We start from the raw sequence: 20745 nt of genomic DNA on the forward strand, positions 1-20745 counted from the left end.
GGAACAAATTTGGTGTTCATTTTCATTTTTCAACTGAGGAAACTGAGAAAGAATAAGTGATTGGCCCTTGGTCACGCAGCTGTGACAGTGGAACTGAAGCATGTGAGTCTAGATCACGTGCTCCTTCTACTGGCCTGTCGTTCCTTCCAGGGGGAGTGCTCTGCTGAAGCGAAGATGAGAGTACTCGAAGGGTCTGCGTTAGGAGGTCTTGTTGTGTGTTCAGGTATCTGGTGAGGCCAGTATGACTTTATCATACCATGTGTCAGTCCCATTTTATGCTTTAACTCTAGCTGAGTACGGTCACTGATGGGATGGAGGTCATTTGTTCTGAATTAGAGTGAACACATGTTACAGGACTGACAGCACTAAGCAGGTGTGCCTTGCATTTTGGTACAAATCATGGTATGAATGATTTTTTTCATTTATGTAATAGTTTCTTTAATAGCCAGTATTTTGGACTTATCTGTACTGTGATGGAAGTCATTTTCTAGGTAGAGAATAACTAAGTATCTCCAAAACCCCTCAAAACATAGCTGGTATTTAAGTTGTTTTTATTTCACTATCAGGTTAAGAGAGATGAGTCTGGAGCAATTCATGTTACTAAGCAAAAGCACCTTCACCTCTACTATGATCTCATCAACTTTACTGTGAGTATTATTCAGATTAATTTGTCCCATGTAATTGTTTTGAGACCCTGTATATTAGCACTACCAGGATTTCTGCCATGAATCTTGATCTTTGGGATTATGTAAAATAGGGACCAAAGTAATGGAGTCTGAGTTCAGTGTAATCCCATATTACTTTTTTTTTTTTTTTTCCCAGTGGGGGAAGAGGTAGAGATAGGAGGGAGGGCTGAGGGAGAGAGAATCTTAGCCAGGCTCCATGCCCAGCAGGGAGCCCCACGTGGGGCTTGATCTCACAACTCTGAGTTCACGACCTGAGCCGAAATCAACACATTTAACTCACTGAGCTATCCAGATGCCCTGGTGCCACCTTACTTTTAATTGCCTTTCAGCCTATGTCCTGCTGAACAGTGTGGCAGGGTCAGGAAAAGTTTTCTTTGATGTCCTGATTAGTTCAAAGGGGAGTTCAGAAGAATTTGGGTGGGTTTCTTGAGGATCATTGCCCGGCTTTCTTTGTAAACATACTTTTGTACTTCTGAGCTTATCTTCATTAGTTCAGGAGTTTATGTACTTCATTCTTTTTCTTCACGGCTAAAAACTGCAGAATTTTCTCTCCACCATACATTTCCATTTTAAGCAACTTTTTGGTTTAAAAAATATTTCTTTTTGTATCAAGTTTTTTTTCTTTTTCAAGTTGTGTGTCAACTTTGCAAATAGTGTAATTATAGTATTTCTGGGTGTCATTAATGCTTTTGGCGTGTCAATATCCAGTGAAACATTCTATATATGCATGGATATAGGCAACCCTAAATAAGAGACAGAGCCTCATTTTTCTAAGAAGTTGGCTAAAAGTTTTTCCTCTAACTTAATAATATGTAACATTTTAAGATGTAGATGAAATGGATCTTTTCTTTATAATATACAATTTATTAATTTAGTTGCACATTGCCTTTTAATCTCACAGATAGACTGTGGATTTAGACACAATACTTTGTTTCCATTCATATATTTCACAAAATGTTTTTTTCAAACTCTTCTCATGAATATAAGACATCAGTGCCTTTGTCATCATCAGGACTCCTTTTGGATTATCTAACACAGCTTCCTAGAATTCATCATAATTACTTCTGTTGAAGATGTTTGAGACACAGCACTCTTAAAACCTGCATAAGATTCTGTCCCTGGAAAGTTTTCCCTCAACCACAAGTAGCTGTTCTCCCCACAGTAGGGTAGTAGGTGTTTTCATCTGTCCTGTGGCTTTTCCATGACATGACAGTAACTGCATTGCTTTATAAATTACCATTAAAAGGCTCATTTACAACAGTGTCAGCAGTTGCAATTGTGAGGGTCTAATCTTAGGAAAAATTGCTACACCTGCTAAGAACGTTGGTCATTCTCTTTTTTAAACTAGGTGGCCTTTGGTAGCATCTACAAACTAGTACTGACTAAGGTTGTATAAGGCCAGTAATGTGTCTCCTAAATGATACTTTGTTTTTTAAAATAATCAAAAGAGCACCTTATAAGAGTCCTTTGTAAATGATTTGAGCATCAAACTCCCTGTTTTCTGAGAGAGAAATTTTGGCAGGAAAAACAGAACAAAAACCCTTCCTTTATAGTGATAAGAGTGTATTTTCACTTATGTTAAAAGTGATCCATTTTAACTTGGTTGTTTTTGATATAGTATTATGCAAATAATTCTTGATGACATGGAGTAGGTCATAAATAAAACAACTTGAATGCCGGCGAGAGAAAGTACAGGAGAAGCACTTTGTTCTGGCTAATTTAAAATTCTAATTGAGCAGATTTTAAAGATTTTATTTTATTTTATTTTTTATTTATTTGACAGAGACACAAAGAGAGAGGGAACACAAGCAGAGTGAGAGGGAGAAGCAGGCTTCCCACTGAGCGGAGAGCCCGATGCGGGGCTTGAGCCCAGGACCCTGGCTGGGATCATGACCCAAGCCGAAGGCAGCCGCTTAATGACTGAGCCACCCAGGCACCCCCTAAATTGGGCAGATTTTAAAATTTCACTTATTTCCTGAAGAGGGATTGAATTTTTTTTTTTTTTTAAGTTTTTTTGAAAGAAATCGTACAGGTGCCTGGGTGACTCGGTTGGTTGGGTATCCACCTCTTGGTTTCAGCTCAGGTCATGATCTCATGGGTCATGAGATTGAGCCCTGTGTCAGCTCCACACTCACTGGGAGTCTGCTTGAAGACTCTCTCCCACCATCCCTCCTCCTACTCACATGCACACACTCTCTGACTCGCAAATAAAAAAAATCTTAAAAAAAAAAAAAAAGAAAAGACCTATAAAACCCAAGAAATTTATCAAAATGGCATCCTTCAGAAGATTTTTAATATTATTATGTCATTAACTCTAAAATTATAATAGTACTTATTAAAGAAAATTTGGAATATGGAGAGAGGGAAAAGCAAGGAGCTCTCCCGTAATTGGTAGGGAGGTTTTAAAAAAAATACATATTTTAGAATGCTTCTGTTTTAAAATATGTATTATGTAAATGCTAACAATTACTTGACCACATAGGTTTATGAGGTTTATTTGCACTTTAATTAATGTCAAAAACATGAGAAATGCATAGTTTGTCATTCTGTTTAATTCATTTGTGCCAGTGTACGATTTAAAGAATTTTACTAAAACTAATATATACTCTAATATATCTATTAAAGCTCAGGGGAGCTCACAGGGCTTGGTCTCCTGATGCTGAGAGTCAGGCGCTTAACCAGGTGAACCACCCAGGCTCCCTTCCTAGTTACCTTTTTAAATGCTATGGGTCATTTTAACACTGTCAGAACTCATTACTGTGTTATGCACTGTTATCCAGTACTGTCTAGCCACTACTGTCATCAAGTAGTTCTTGCTCTGATTTTGTTGTCATCAAGTTACTAAATGGATAAAATCCTCCATATAATTTAACTGAGTGGCCAGGCTTTCTTTTTGTCCTGAATGATGGTGTAGGATGGGCCTCACCTTTTTTTTTTGTGGTGTGCTTGATTTGCAGTGGATAAACTCACGCACAGTTGTGCTCTTGGACAGCGTGGAGAAGTTGCATGTGATTGATCGACAGACTCAAGAAGAACTGGAAACAGTGGAGATCTCAGAAGTTCAGCTGGTCTATAACAGCAGCCATTTCAAATCCCTGGCCACTGGAGGAAATGTTAGCCAGGCACTGGTAAGGGTAATTCATTATCTTAGAATTCCTTTGATAATCTTGGTATTTTATTGTTGTTTGTTTTAGAAATCGGAACTCTGAGAAGTTAGTTATCTTGCTGTCTAGATTGAGGTGGATATGGATGTGTTTATAAGTATTCAGGAATGTGAACTAAAACAGTAATTCCTGTTATCTTTTCTTCAGAAATGTGACTGATTTAATACCAAAGAATTTTAACTTTTATACTAAAATAATGAAATGCAGTTGAAAATTTATGGGAAAGAAATTGTACAAGCAGAATATTTTAGAACATTTAATGTGGTGGCAGTAAGCCTGATAGATTTGAGGGATGAATGGCAGAGATAGGTAGACTGACTTGGGTGATTGGTAAAGGCCCAAGCAGGTATGGTGGCTAAGGGCATTAAAAGATCAAGATGGCTTTGAGAGAAAGAAAGAAAGAAGATTCTTTAAGAATAGGGGATAGATGAAATGTAGGAATCTGGAGAGAAGGAAGACACATGAGTATTACCTTAGTATTTATTTTACTATATCTTAAGCAACCACGATAATGGCCTTTAGCAATTTACACAAATAGTTTGCAGCCAAATTTCTTCAAATTGTGATTTCATAAACCATTAATTTGTAAGAGGGACATCTAGAGGCTTTCCTGGGTAATTTTTTGAAAAAAAAAATAGTAATGGTGTTCATATTTAATGAGCACCTATGGTGTGATATGCAGCCATTATTCAAATCTCCCTGAGATATTAGAACTTCAGAGTTTAAATATGAAAGGGTCTTCCAGCCACAGAATTTAGAAACCAAGACAATCTATAATAAGAAATGGTAATGCAGTAGAATTCACTGAAGACTAATTATTCTCCCATACTTAGATATTTTCTTGTGTCTGAATGGTTATTAGAAATGGTGTTAGACTTTGAACTTGCAGTTTTGGCCAACATGGAATAATGGGCACTGGATTTACTCTCCTGTATAGAAGGAAAAAAAAAAAACTTTTCAGAATACTGGACATCAGGCAATGAAGGACAGCGGTCCCTGACAAAATGGGAAACAAGTGACAGAGCCCTAGAGAGAGTTTCCAGGCTATAGCTCAGGGGAGTGGAACCCAGTTGGAGCCTAAAGGACTTCATGAGCTGAGACTGTGGGAAGACTATGGTGGGTTGAGTTTGCAGGACCGGATACTGGAGAAGAGAGCAAGCACTATACCTATGGTTCCCCTTGGTTATTCAGCAGACTACTGATCAGCAAATGCTGATCCTACCCGAGGCCAGGGAAAGAATTATTTGATAGATTGAGAAGGAACTATAACCAGTGCTCGCATTGGCTTGTTTATACCAGCCAGAAGGAAAACTTAATGGTCTATAGGACACTGGGTAGAATACTCAGGACCATCTTGCCTCTGTAGTGGGGAGTAATTAAGACCACAGTAAACACTGTTCTGGTCCCCACTACAATTCTTAAAAATAAGACCGGAAAGAATCAAACTGTTTCCAAGTAACTTAACTATCCCACAAAACAAAGCACAGGAATATTAAGGATACAGAAATTTCCAGAACCCAACAAGGTAAAATTCATAGTGTCTGCCATGCAGTCAGATTATGAGGCATGTAAAGAAGAAGAAAAGCACAATTATAGTGAGAACAAAAATCAATCAAAACTGACTTAAACCTGAAACAGAATTAGCAGATAAGGACATAACAGTTATTACAACCATAGTCCATAGGTCCAAAAAGTTAAGTAGGGACATGGAAGATACTAAAGAAGATGCAAATCTAACTTCTAGAGATAAAAATTATTAGTGCTTGAGATGAAAAATGCCCTGGATGGGATTAATGTCAGAGTAGAGGAGGAAAAAACATTAGTGAACTTGAAGATAGAGCAATAGAATCTACCCAAAATAAAACACAGAAAAAATAATTAAAATATTTATGACCTGTGAGACAGCATTGGGTAGCCTAATATATGGGCATTTGGAGTCTCTGAAGAAAAGGAGGGAGAAAAAGAAAGGAAGAAATAGTGGCCCAAAACTTATCCAAACTATAAACACAAATTTTCAAGAAGCTCGGTGAACCCAAGCACAGGTAAAATAAAGGAAACCATATATAGATTGATCAAAATGAGTGACACAGAGAAAAATATTAAAGCAGCCACAGAGAAAAGTCACATTAAATGCCGAGGAACAGCAGTAAGTATGAGAGCGGATCTCTCATCAGAAACAACTCTCATTACTTTGGAGCTTTGGAGTAATCTCCAAAGATAGACACATGGCCAACAAGCATAGCCAAGATGTTCAAACGTCATTCATCATCAGGGAAATGCAACTCTAAACCGCAGTGAGCGAGCACTTCTCACCAAGCAGACTGACTGTGTAACTCAAAAGGCAGACAGTCTCAGGTGTTAGTGAAGATGTGGAAAAACTGGGACTGTGACATACCGCTGGTGGGAAATGGTGCAGTTGCTGTGGAAAACATTTTAGAGGTTCCTCTGAATGTTGAACATATTCATTTGAGCAGTATTCATTTGAGCAGTTCTGCTCCTAGGTATATACCCAAGAGAAGTGAAAACATACGCCCACGCAAACACTTGTTCACAAATGTTCATAGCAATGTTATTCATAATAGCTGGAAATGGAAACCTTCCAGACGTCCACCACTTGGTTAATGGGTAAACAAAAAGTGACCTAGCCATGTAATAGACTACTTTTCTGCAGTGAAGAGGATGAACTACTGACACATGCTACAACATGGATGAACCTTTTCAAAAATACTATGTTAAGTGGAAGAAGCCATAGAGAAAGATTGTTTGATTCTGTGAGATGTCCAAGAAAGCCAAGTTTATGGACGTAGATATAGATTAGTGGTTACTCGAGACTGGGAGTAGGAATGAAGGTTGACTAGAAATGAGAACAAGGAATCTCTGTGGAGTGATGGGAATGTTCTCAAACTGGATTTTGGTGATGATTGGGCAACTGTAAATTTATTAAAAATTGCTAAGTTTTACATTTAATGAGTGAATTTTGTGGTATATAAATTATACCCCAGTACTGTTATATAACAAGAGCTATTGACTATTTAAAACAAAAATAATATGTTGTAATGTTTATGATAATGTAGAAGTAGTTGTGTGAATGACGAAAGTAATATATAGCAGCAGGGAATGGGGCGTAGAAGTATATCATTGTACAGATTTACATTATACATCAAATTGTGTAATATTTAAATGTACAAGGAGATAAGTTAAAGTTACATATTGTGAATACTAGAACAGTTACTGAAAAAGAAGTGGTGTAACTAAATAAGTTAATAGTAGTGACAAAACGAGATGTTAAAAAATATCAAATTCAGTGAAGCATAAAAAAGGGAATAGACAAGTAGAAAAAACAGTTAATAAGATAATAAATCCAAACCCAACCATATCACTAATTATAGGAAGTATAAATAGTCCAAATATTTCAATTAAAAGGCAGAGATTGTTATGGACATTGGGGAGGGTATGTGCTATGGTGAGTGCTGGGAAGTGTGTAAGCCTGACGATTCACAGACCTGTACCCCTGGGGCAAATACTACATTATATGTTAATAAAAATAAGATAAAATAAAAATATAAAAATAAAAGGCAGAGATTGTCAGACTGTATAAAGAAAAGCAAGAACCAATTCTATGCTGTCTACAAAACACATTGAGTATAAAGACATAGTAAAAGTAAGATGATGGAAAAAGACATACCATGCTAACTTGAATCATAATCGCTAGATTTCAGAGTAGGAAATATTGTCAGAGATATAAACAAATTTCAGATTGATAAAAAGGGGTTACAAGAAGACATAAGAACTTTAAAGTTTTAAGTACTCCGTGTCAGACCTCCAGTATACATGAAGCAAACACTGACAGAACTGAAAGAAACCAGTAAAGCCACAATTACACAAAACCCAACAAAACCCGTCTGTCGTTATTAGAATTAGTAGACAGAAAATCTAAGGGCACAGAAGACTTAAACACTACTGACCAACTGACCTAAGTGACATTTATAGAATATTCCTCTGAAGGAAAGCAGATTACAAACTTTGTTCAAGAGCATGTGGTATCTGCACCAATATAGGTGATATGCTAGGCTGTAAAACAAATGTCCATAAATTGTTCAAGGAATCATCAGGGTAAATCTGGAAAAAACCCAAATATTTAGAAATTAAACAACTGTTTTATAAATAACCAATGAGTCAAAGAAGACGTCTTAGAGGAAATTGGAATATATTCTAAACTGAATGAAAATACAACTTACCAAAATATGTAGTCTACAGTTAAATCAGTTTTTTAAGGGTAACTGACAGCATTAAATACTTAATTAGAAAAGAAGAAGATCTCAAATCAGTGCCCTTCTGTCTTAATTAAGGAAATAGAAAAAGAGCAAAGTTAAAGTAGATTGAAGGAAAAATAAAAAGGTGTATAAAAATCAATTAAATAGAAAATGGACAGACAGAAAATCAAAGAAATCAAAAGCCGGTTCTTTGAAAGAGAAATAAAATTGGTAAACCTCTAATGATATTAATCAAGAAAAAGAGAAGACACAATTACCGGTATCAGGAATGGGAGAGGTCTCCTCACTGGGGAGTCTATAGATATTAAAAGATGTGCATAACTTTATGCCAATAAATTCAACAACTTTAGATGAAATGGACAAATTCCTTGGAATACACGAATTACCAAAGCTGACTCAACAAGTACTAGAGAATCTAAGTGACTGTGCAGCAGTTACAGAAATAGATTGATTTTTCTATAGGAAAGCTCCAGGCCCAGATAGCTTTACTAATGAGGTCTGTTATGTAAGGGGGGAAAAAATAATGGTTATAGACAGAAATTTTTTCAAAAAGGGACCACATTAACTTTTTTTGTTCTTTTAAAGATTTTTTTTATTTGACAGAGATCACAAGGAGGCAGAGAGGCGGGCGAGAGAGAGAGGGGGCGGGAAACTGGCTCCCTACTGAGCAGAGAGCCTGATGAGGGGCTCTATCCCAGGACCCTGGGATCATGACCTGAGCTGTAAGGCAGAGGCTTTAACCCACTGAGCCACCCAGGTGCCCCCACATAACTTTTTATAAGACTAGATTAACTCTGATAATAAAATCAGACAAAGATACTACAATAAAGAACACTACAGACTAATGTTCTCATAAGCATAGAAACAAAAATACTTAAAATATTAGCAAATAGAAAACAGCATATATAAAAAGTAATAGATTATGGTCACATGCTGTTTTTCCAAGGCATGCCAGGTTGGTTTAGCATTCAGAATCTGTATAATTTACCATATTAGTTGATTATTAACGAAGAGCCCTAATTATCATCTCAAGACAAACAAAAAGCATTTGGTAGAGTTCAATATCCATCCCTGAGAAAACTCAGCAAATTAGGAATAAAAAGGAATTTTTTCAGTCATATAAACAAGGGCATCTATAAAAATCTTATAGCTAACATCGTACTTACAGTAATATTGCCAAAAAATCGAACCAAAATCAAAGCAAACGACCCTGATTCTGATCAGGCTTCTTCTAGAGAAAATATGGAAGGTGGAGGAACATGTTAAAAGATTCCATGTGGATGCAGTTAGCAAAATCTAGATAGTAAGAAACTATGAGAAAAGTATCCAGTTTCTCAGCAGTAAATTTCAAGGAAAATAAAGGAGTGAGATGGATAAACTTAAAAGAGCGTTAAGAGACCTATCAGCCAGCTCCGATAATGTGGCCCTTGGTCGGATCTTGATTTAGACACACGAAATGTAGAAAAAGCAAAAACAAAATAACAAAAACCTCAACAATATTTGATATTTTGAGACCATTTACAGTCCAAACACTGCATATTTCATATTTAGGATTTTTACTTATTTTATTTTTATTTCATATTGTTAATTTTGAAAAGTAGACTAATGCAGTTGTGGTTATGACTGATTTATTATGCATATACTGAATTTTTATAAATACTCAAAATCTGAGAATCATCTCAGAATTATACTGTGTATAGGGTAGTCCGTGGGAGTACAGGTGGGGCTAGATTGGAGATGATCTTGTAATTGATGAGGCTGGTTAATGGCTGCAGAGTGTTCATTATATATTCTCCCCACCTTTGTATACATTTATAAATTTCATAGTGAAAAGTTACCAGTTCTTGTGGTTATCAGTTATTGACCATTTATATACTTGGGGACATATACAAATATTAACGTAGTTAAATTCCACAGAAACTGCAGGGTTTTTCAAAGATGGGATAACTGAATGTCAGAAGTTTGAAAGTTGTTGGGAGTAGGGTCATACCTTCAGTAGCAGAGTCAAAATTCACAATCCAAATTTATCACACGATAGGTTTTGTTTCTCTTTAGCTGGGCTAGGCTGACTCCCGTATGTTACGCTGCTTTGTCTTCCTGTTTTTCCTTGTGTTTCAGGTTGATGTTGATTTCAAAGAGCTTAGAGGTACCGTTTTCAAATGGCCGTGTTATTCAGTGAATGTCTGTCTTCCAATAATGGGAAGGTTGCAACAGTTTCCCTTTAGATTTTGAAAGTTGGCATATTCCTCCCATGTCTCTCTTATTCTGAAAAGTAAAATGACCATATGTAAGCAGGGAATTAACTTTTTGCGCTTTGTCTTTTCTGCTACTTCCTCTGACAGACTGGCACTTGACTGACATTTTTTCCCCACTAATTTATGGAATAAAACTATGTTGACCTAAAATTTTAGTTTGTGTACTTGACATTCTTTAAAACTTAATGAGACTTCTAATGCATGTGATTTTTACCTTTTTTTTTTTTTTTATTTTTTTTTATAGGCTTTGGTTGGAGAGAAGGCTTGTTATCAATCCATCAGTAGCTATGGTGGTCAGATCTTTTATTTGGGGACAAAAGTAAGCTCCTCTGCTCTGTAACTTGGCATTTGTTTGTGTCAGGATAGTTGGGGCTAAGGAGGTTTCTGGTAAAGAGAACTGGGCATTGTAAAGTAAATATTGATAGCAGTAATCTAAAACTTTTAGGGGAGATATATATATAAAAAATGTAATTTTTTTTTTAAGGGGATTTTTTTTTCTTACAAGTAAGCTCTACAGCCAATGCAGGCCTTGAACTCACAATCCCAAGATCAAGAGTCTCATATTCCAACTGACTGAGCCAGGCAGGCTCCCTTTTCAGGAGTTATATAGTTGTGATTTTTAGCTTATTTTCTCTACTTTTAGACATGTTTTTACTTTCATTTAGGTTATCATAGGATGCTTATTTTCTTGATTCAAGGATATACTTTCCTAATTTTCACATTAATGTTTTCATGACCAGGAAGGTACCTTATCATGTATATTTGTCATATAATTAAGATGCCATTTAGCTTAAATCATCAGCTTAGGGTATATTAAAATGCATTGAGGTGTTTGACTTAGAATAGAATCATTGGAATAGGAGATTTTTTGTATATCAGTTTGTTCCTTGCTTTTTTTTCTTTTTAACTTAGAGAAATATTTCTTCATTGTTACAATTCAAAATATTATCAAGTTAGTACAGGGATTTGGGCATTCTTTGTTCCTTCCCTGTGGAATTAACTCCTTGGATGATAGACTTAGTGACCGTTAAATATTTTATTTACTCTTTAATGTGGGCCCTTAAAAACCCTTTAGTAGATACCTCTCACTCTAGTATGCAGTATTTTTCCTTAGATGTAAAATGAGATGTGGGACTGGGACAAATGTGTCTCCCAAACAAGGCTGTTAAAGATGATCATTTAATTATGGTTTCTTTATTTTCCAGTCTGTTTATGTAATGATGCTGAGAAGCTGGAGAGAGGTGAGTTCGAAGTAACTTTACATGTTAGGGCTGTGAATTGATAGTATCTTAACATTTGTTTTGACCTTGCTGAAAAAGATTATTTGGATTTGTGCTTTTTAATTTCAGAAGTGTACATCAGAATCACTGTAACTGTTAGGTACTTGATTTGACAAAACTGGCTTTAAATGAGGATTACATTTAGCTGTTTATCAGAAAATTTAAAATAACAGTGGTTTCAACAAGATTTCTCTCTTTTTAAATATTTTATTTATTTATTTGACAGAGATCACAAGTAGGCAGAGAGAAAGGCAGAGAGAGGAGGAAGCAGGTTCCCCGCTGAGCAGAAAGCCCAACGCAGGGCTCTATCCCAGGACCCCAAGATCATGACCCGAGCCGAAGGCAGAGGCTTTAACCGAGCCACCCAGGTGCCCCCAAGATTTCTCTCTTATGTAAAAACAATCTGGAGGTAGGGAGTCTGTGGCTAGTGTGGCAACTCTGTGGTCTTTAGTAAACTATCCTGTTCCCCCAACCTTGTGTGTGAATTCTTATCTCTAGTTATTTTATGTTCGAGTATGGCTGATGGAGCTCTAGCTGTTAAGTCCACATTCCAGGCAGGAGGACAGGGAAGAGAGGGCTGGCCCCTGCCTTTTAAGGTCATCCCAGAAAGGCCAGACAACACTTCCACTTACCTGTCATTGGCCAGTGCTTAGGGACATGGCCCCGAGTGGCTACAAGGGGGTCTTAGAAATGTCTTTAAGCTGGTATATTGCTGTCTCAGGTACACATGGGATTTGTTACTAAAGAGGAGGGAGTGAATGAATGTTGTGATAAACAACTAGCCATTTTTGTTAACAGTGACATTCCAGCTTTTTCCTCTTTTCATCTTTAGGCCTTGTGGCTGCCTGTTTTAGTCTGTACAGTCACTGTACTATACAGTGCTTTAAGAAATTATTTTTCTTAGGAATACGGTAGTCACAGGGGTGCATGGGTGGATCATTTGGTTGGCTGTCTGACTCTTGGTTTTGGCTGAGGTCATGATCTCAGTGTCCTGGATAGAGCCCTGCGATGGGCTCTGTGCTCAGTGTGGAGTCCGCTTGGAATTCCCTCTCTCCCCCTCCCTACCCTGCTTGTGGGGGACGTGCTCTCTCTCTCTCTCTGTCTCTCAAATAAAATATAAAATCTGTAAAAAAAAAAAAAAAAAGATAGTCAAATGGTCATTGGAATAATTTTAGCTGTTAAGCAACAACTTCTGAAAAGGTATTAGGTAGAATAGGAATTCCAACTAGTAGTTGATTAAACAGAGGGGTCTATCTTTTCTCATTTATTCATTTTAGAGAGTGGATCATCTCCTCAAACAAGATTGTCTTACAGAAGCCTTGGCTCTTGCATGGTCTTTCCATGAAGGAAAAGCGAAAGCTGTAGTGGGTAAGTTAACAGAATACCAGTATAGTATACATTATTTAGAGTAGAGAGAATGAATAATAATAATAATAATCACTCACAGAATACTTTTTAGTGTAGTGTTCAAATATTTTATGAACAAGGGGTTTCCAAACCTAACAGACTTCCAGTGAGAAAGGTTAATGACAAATACAGGATATAGAGTTTTAATGTTGCTTTTTAAATTATTTTGTAGGGAAAATTCACTGTTGAAATAAAAAGGAAGTACATTGATATGTTATGTGGTCCAGTAGATGGGAGATGCTCTTATTATAGCAGATTAGTCAACATTTTGATACCTAGGCTTGTTACAGTTATGTCTGTTGTGAGCACAGGTTGTAAATAAAAGACCGTAACAGTTTCAGTCCCGAAGATGTGGAGTTTGTTTTTATGCTGGATTTTGCTTTTCTGCAGGATTATCAGGAGATGCCAGTAAGCGCAAGGCTGTTGTTGCCGATCGGGTGAGTATTTTAATAGGGCCTTCACTAGGGTACAGTACAGATTCGCTTTTGGTATCAGTTAATAATTTGGGGGCATAATTAGGTAGATGGCTACAGTCAAGGAGAAAATATATAAAAAACAAGTCAGTTTATAATTCCCTGGTATCATCCTGAATGGTTTTAAACTTTCTTCTTATCACCTTTCCTTTTTTTCTTGCTTACTCTCATGAAGATGATAAAATTGTAAAATAGCCAAAAGACAGCAGAAAAGAGTAGGGAGAAAGCCAAGGATGTGGATTATTTTTGAGCCTAATTATAGCCCATAGAAAGTCAACTTGTGTTAGTTTTCATAAACGGGTGATTATGAGAAATAGAAATACTACATGTGTGTTTGTGTTGCCTGAGGTAGCAGAGAGGGCTAATGTTTTATGATTATTAATTAGCATTAAATTGTTAATGTTAATATTTAATGCTGGCTTTATTTCCCCAATCTTGATTTGGTTGAATCTGTTTATTACATAGTCATTCCTCTTTTTTAAAAATTGTACAAATGCATTGGTAAAAATAATATTCCAAATTAGTGTAAGCATATAGAACACATGAAGAGAAATTGGTCACTCTTCAGACGCATGAATTGTTTTCTCAGTATTTGCTAGAATACTTTAGGGATTTGTGTTCTATCCGTGTTCACCTGCAGCAGAGCATTTCTGAAGAGCTGGACTTCAGTTTTTCATTTCCTGAGCAGCAGAGCTACCACTGAGGTCCAGAACCTGGAGATTAGCAAATTAGTAGTTTCCCAAGCCTGAAAGAAATTAGTAGTCTGGGGTTAAAAATAATGGGAAATAAAGACGCTAAAATTTTAAATTATATTTTTAATATAGCTTGATTCTGTACTATTTAGGAAGATCCACACATATTAATATTGAAAAATATTAGAGATATGTTTTGATTTTCTATACAAGGCTAATTTCCTTACAGATGGTAGAAATCCTCTTCCACTATGCAGATCGAGCTCTGAAAAAGTGTCCAGACCAGGGAAAAATCCAAGTGATGGAGCAGCATTTCCAGGTACACTTTTGTACGTGCTTCTGAGAGACACTGCTGTGAATTGGTCTAATACTGCTCCTTTATGTTACTTGAGAATGGAACTTTCATGTTTTGGTTGAACATTTTTCAGCATTCAGAACTTTATCTCAGGGCTTTTGCAACATTCTAAATGATGACATTTTGAAGTAACAGGTCACATGGGAACAGATGTGGAAACTGTTGCGGAGTATTGATGCAATCAGCTACTTAGTCTCTGTGGAAGGAAAGATAGGTCTGTGAGGGTGCAGACCTGTGAACTGACACCTTACTAAAGTGGCTGCCACTTTGCTGATGACTAACATTTCTGTTAACTAGGCTGGTTGGAGAAGAGGTGCACTACCAACGTTTAAATTTAGTTCTAGGAGCACCTGTGATTCAACAACAGATTGGTTAACCACCCCCTTCCCAAGATCTCTAAAATATGCAATGAAAGATCCTCAGTTTCTCTTGGAATCCATGAAAATGGAAGGCGAGGAACAATTTAAAGACCTGTACAACTCTTATTATGTGATTTGTACTGTTGGTAGTGTCTTCAGTTATATTTATTGCAAATCTCTGTTTGTCCTTTTCCATTTTTAAGCTCCCTCACCTCTCCGTTCCCTACCTTCACTTTTAACAAAAATTGAAGGGTCAACAAACACTTTCTAAAAAGGACCAGATGGGAAAATTTAGGCTTTGTGAAGGGGCCATATGGTCTCTGTCACATATTCCTCTTTGTTTTCTTTCTTTTTTTTTTTTAAACAGTGCTTAAAAAATTTAAAAACCGTTCTTAGCTATGAGACGTTCAGAGGCAGGCTTGTAGTGTGTAAAATAAACATGGTCCTTGCTTTCTTAAAGTTTGCAATCCAGTCAAAAGAATGTTGGTGTACATTAATGGAAATACTTAGAAGAAATCTAGGAGTTTTGATGTTCTGAAGAGCAGGCACAGCTTAGATATTTTCTTATCTTCATTCAATGTTAGTAACTTTGGAAGACAAGGATAGATAGTGCAGTTAAGAGCTGGAGGGTATGAGCGAAGGATTTGGTTTCCTGATCTGTGCTCTTTAATGCCACAGTAGCAGGCTTCTGGCAGAGTAACTTTTATTAGTTTGGTTGTAGGCTCATTAGATTTATCAGTAAAGTAGAGGAATAAGCCCCAATGAAATTATGAAATCAGATAACTTAGGAGGAAGACATAGCAGAAAGAAAGCACTCAGGAACAATACTATTTGGCAATAATGCCTTGTATATAAATATGTATATCATTGCAGTATATATAGAATGCAGTATTTTAACAAGGAGATGTCTGTTACCAAGAAATGATGGGATGGTATTTATGAAAGAACTCTGGCCATTGAAAGGTGTGCTTTTTGGAAGAGACCTCTAATAGGGAACACTTGGAGGGACTTATGAGGGGTGTGTGTATATGTGTGATACAGAAACCACTGTGCTGGAGAAGGATGTGGCAGAGAGCTGTAAAAGAAGAAAGGAAAAGAAGGTGATGTTCTGGTGGAGAAATGCAAAAGAATCGTGCATGACAGGGATATAGATGATTGTTTCTAGTACAGATTATAAAATTTACGGAGAAACACACCATAATGGGGATGTGTTTTTTAGATATACACTGGAAGTTTCATTCTGCTGAAAGAGATCTGCTGCAATTTTTGATTAGCGATTAAGTCTTCTAGAAGGTAAAGGAAACAGTGGTAGGAACCATTATTCTGGGTTTATTTTTTACCAGTGATTGAGGAAATAGAATGGATAGACTCTTGAGGGGAAAAAAAATAACCACTTTATTTAGAAGATTGTAATAATGTTGAGAAATAAGCTCAGCTTGAATCTTATATTTTAGAAAGCACATGTTTCAGAAGAAAAACATGGGCACAATCTCATGGTTCTAGGCTTCAAAAAACAAATGGGTTCACAAAGAACAGGAAATTCTTAAATTTTGACATAATAACCACAAAAATTCAAAGACAAAGGAAATGGGGAGGAATGTCGAGAGAAGTATCTGTCTACAAAGCACAGATCAGCTATGAAAGATGGAGAGAGGCAGATAATCAAAGATATATGTCAAAGGCATCATGAACCTATAAGAAAGGAAAATAGTCCCTGGGCTGTGCCTCCCAAAATGCTGAGGGCTACCAAAAAGGGATTTTGACCAAGATACACTGAGGATCTACTACATGCCAAGTACTATGTAAAGTTTTTTTTTTTTTTTTTAATAATTTTTATTTAGTTCTCACAACAACTCCATGAAGATGGATGCTGTTTTTAATCCCCATTGCATGGATGAGGGAAGTTGAGCTGGGAGAACTTGGGTGATTTTCCAGGGTAGCAATGCTCGTAAGTGGTGAGGTCAGTACTCCAGTCTAGGCCTTTCTGGTTTCGCCCAGCTCCTAACTAACTGTTGTTTTACATAATTGTTTTTCAGAGCAAGTGTAGGGAAAGGACCCATGAGAAAAGGTGACTGATGTTAACAGGGGACCAAGAATGAGAATTACAGCAAACATCGAACCCATTTAATGCTCACTTTGTGGTAGGCACTGTTAATGCTTTACACATAGTAACTCATTTAATTCTTCCATAACTCTGTAAGGTGGGTACTGTAATTATTCACATTTACAGATGAGACTGAGGGACAGAGAGGTTAAGTAACCTGTTCCAGGTTACACAGTTCATAAATGATAGAGCTGGGATTAGAATCCAGGAAGTTAGGCTTCAGAGTACACGTCTGGACTGCTATACTGTACTAAAGAACGGCACTTCTTATTTTCCTTCCAATTTCATGAGCACTCAGAGAGCATGGTCTTTAGATTGGAAAAGCCTAGTTAAAAATACATTAAAGGAAAAGCTGAAGCCCAGCAAATGTGACATATAGTTCGTTGCACAATGATTGTTTAAATCTCAAAACCCAGTGGAATTATAACCCAGATACTGTTTGAACAATCTGTGTTGCTATTCATAGTTTTTAAGTAACTTTGGATTCATTTTTAAATAAAGTATGTTCAATTAAGCATGGATGCCTAAGCAGAATAGACACAATTTATTTCACTCAGGAGGACAATTTTATTCTGGAAAAGGTGATCTTCAGCCCATTAGGATGAGTGAAATATATGTATGGTTGGCCACAAGTCCGCCATTTTAAGTGTTTAGTCTTAAATAGTTGATCGTGAAATCATTAAATAGGTTGATTCTTAAAGTGGATCTTTTTAAAAGGAAGAGGACTTAAGAAAGTATGCAGTGTGGTTTATGAACATTTTACGAGTTCACTTGAAAATGACCACATTAAGCTTATAAATTACCTTTTTGAAAGGAATATGAGGACAGTATATTCATGGAATGCCTATTACATGATACCTTGTTTTCATTCAGGCATTTATGTAAATTTTCCATTATCCTAATGGCTGAAATAGATTACCGAGTAGTAAATAGATTGGTAAATAGTAAACAGATTTGCAGCTAGATAAACATCCCTACCCAAAAGAATATTCTTTGGTGGCTTAGTATTAATTGCATTTCAGGGCTCTTTCTTATCCCATTTTTTATGATTGATTTGGATGAAGATTTAGTGAGTGACCTATGAAATTTAGGTGGCACTAAGAATCAAGGTTCAGAATGATTTTGACAGATTGCTGTCAAAATTGTTACGAGGTGAAATTTAACAAGGATGAATGTCAGGGCTGCATTAGGTCCAAATAATCAAATTACATGAGTACTGGATTGGGAAGATCTCGCTGGACAGGACTTCAGTTGACCACAAACTTAGCCAATAGTGTAGGGAGGCCCAGATAAAGGTAAGTAATAGTACCACTGTTGGAAATAAAAGTTCTGAGATACTTTATGGACTATTGACAGATTAAGCTACATCCCATGACCGGGATGGTAGGAGATTTAAAGAACAGCATTTGAAAAAAACTGTACTGGGTTTGTTTAATCTGATGGCTAGGTAAGTGGAGACATGCCTGCCTTCAGATGAGGAAGGGCTTCAGTATGGGGATTTACTGTATTACAGCAGAAGGAAGGATGGTATCAGTGGATAGAAATTAGGAAGAGGTGTATTTCAGTTCAAAATTACCCAGGGAAAATGTAAAAGGTCTTGGATTTATGTGCCTCCTACTGTTGAATGTTCTGAAATAAAGAGAGGAAGACCAGTTGACCAAAGACTTTCTTTGTGGGGTGGGAAGATCTGATATTTTGTATCAGTGTGAAGAAATGATCATTGGAAAGATAACTTCTTATCCAGTTAGTTGAAATTTATAGTAAGACTGGTTTCTATTTCAGTCAGAATACTGAGAATTTATATTTTACCAGCAGGTGGCACTCGTGCCTGCTGCCTCCATTTTCATCTTTACCTTTGATGAGGAGCCTCACCTTTTCCTTAGAGTCCGGATATATAATACCACTCAGTATTTTTGCTTTTTTCCAAAGACCAATCAACATTTTGTCCTTTCTTAACTGTAGAAAATAACTTTGGGATCTCATAGCATTTTTGATAGGCTGTGGCTTCTATTTATCTGAGAAAAGATTTGAACCTATATTTGTATAATAACTAGTAGGATTAAAAGGAATTAAAGTGTTCTCTGTCTCATACATCTTGAGCCTCACTTTTTTTTCTGGTTAAGTGTTTTGCATCCCCAAACAAAGTCAAACAACAAATAAATCCCTTCTTAGCCCCATGCCATCCCCAAAAGCCTGCTGCCTCTTATTTGCATGTCCTTTACAGACCCAAACATCTCATAGGTATTGTCTTCATTACTCACTGCTCTCTCATTCCATGTCTGTAAATTCATTGGACTCTTTTATCCTTCCTCTTAGTGGTCCTCAGTATAGTCTGACACAGTTAATGACTTCTTGAATCATTCTGTCCCTTTGACTTCTCTGGTGTCCTACATTCCAGGTTTCTTGTATCTCTCTTGCTGCTTACTGGCTTGCTTTGTTCATTCTTCTTCCTCTTCTTCTCTTTAACCAATAAATGTTAAAATTCTTCACAATCCGCTTGTTTTTTATTTCTGAAGCAGTGTTCTCAAGATGTTGTCTAGACCATTTATCTTTAAAATCACTTGAGAGGATTGGTTAACAATGCTTTTTCTTGAATTATTTACCAGGTCTGCTGAATCAGGCTTTCTGGGATTGGTGATCACGATTTGCAATCAGCCCCTGCGGTGACTCTTAAGCAGGTTAAAGTTTAGGAATCATTACAAAGACAAAGGACTATCTTACCAGTATCTCTAACCTAGGTTGTTTTCTAAGTTCTGAGATCCATGTAGTAAGTTGCCCATTTACATCTCTGCTGGGCTGTTTTAGAAGTACCTCAAGCTCAGGAACGTCCCTTCAGGAAGCCTTTGCTGATGGTCCCTGTTTAAGGGAATGGATCCACCATACACCTAAAACAAGTTGAGTGATTCTTGTCTTTCACTCGTTCCTATCAATTCAGCCCCTTGACTGTTTGTCTACTCTGTTTACATCCTGCCATCCATTCTGCCACTATCCTGGTGCGTGTCGCTGTCATCTCCTCTTGGTATAGTACCATAGCTGCTTCCTGTACGTATCCTTCCCACGCTTTGTTCTAGAGGAAAAAACGTGTATTAGGGCGCCTGGGTGGCTTAGTGGGTTAAGCCTCTGTTTTCGGCTCAGGTCATGATCCCAGGGTCCTGGGATCGAGCCCCCCCACATCGGGCTCTCTGCTCAACAGGGAGCCTGCTTTCCCTCTCTCTCTCTGCCTGCTGCTCTGCCTACTTGTTATCTCCTTCAAATAAATAAATAAAATCTTAAAAAACAAAACAAAACAAAAAAAAAAACCGTGTATCAGTGGTAGGCACGAGACTCTCTGGGGTTTAAGATATTTTAAAGACCATTGTCCTGGAGTAAAGACTAAATTCCCTAGCAGTCTCTAAGGGTCTTCATTATATATCCCCCCACTCCCCCATTCTCTGTGTCCCTACCATATTAGAGATTTCAGTCTCTTGATATCCCTATTCTCTCTTAACTCAGCACCTTTTCCCATGGTGTTCTCCCCGCATAAAAATTCTTTCCTACTTCTTTTAGATTAACCAGGTCCTGTTTATTTTCAAGTCTGAGCTTAAATGTCACTTCCTCTGACTCCCAGATTAAGTCAGGAGCATTTATTTGTAAAATGCCATGCACTTAAATTACTTACGCAGTGTCAGTCTTTCCCAGCTAAACTTGTAAGTCTAG

General features: G+C 37.0%; 1 protein-coding gene across 2 annotated transcripts in view; it reads left to right on the forward strand.

The window, feature by feature from the left end:
- Positions 1-20745, forward strand: part of VPS8 (VPS8 subunit of CORVET complex) — a 247869-nt gene that overhangs the window by 37918 nt on the left and 189206 nt on the right. For both annotated transcript variants that reach the window (XM_047732015.1, XM_047732018.1), the window contains 7 exons: positions 567-647; positions 3644-3814; positions 10624-10698; positions 11585-11620; positions 12937-13027; positions 13457-13503; positions 14461-14550. In XM_047732015.1, the coding sequence (XP_047587971.1) occupies positions 567-647; positions 3644-3814; positions 10624-10698; positions 11585-11620; positions 12937-13027; positions 13457-13503; positions 14461-14550 (591 nt within the window). The remainder of the gene's footprint in view (positions 1-566; positions 648-3643; positions 3815-10623; positions 10699-11584; positions 11621-12936; positions 13028-13456; positions 13504-14460; positions 14551-20745) is intronic.

This window comes from Lutra lutra, chromosome 1 (genome assembly GCF_902655055.1).
Source record: "Lutra lutra chromosome 1, mLutLut1.2, whole genome shotgun sequence".
Lineage (NCBI taxonomy): Eukaryota > Metazoa > Chordata > Mammalia > Carnivora > Mustelidae > Lutra > Lutra lutra.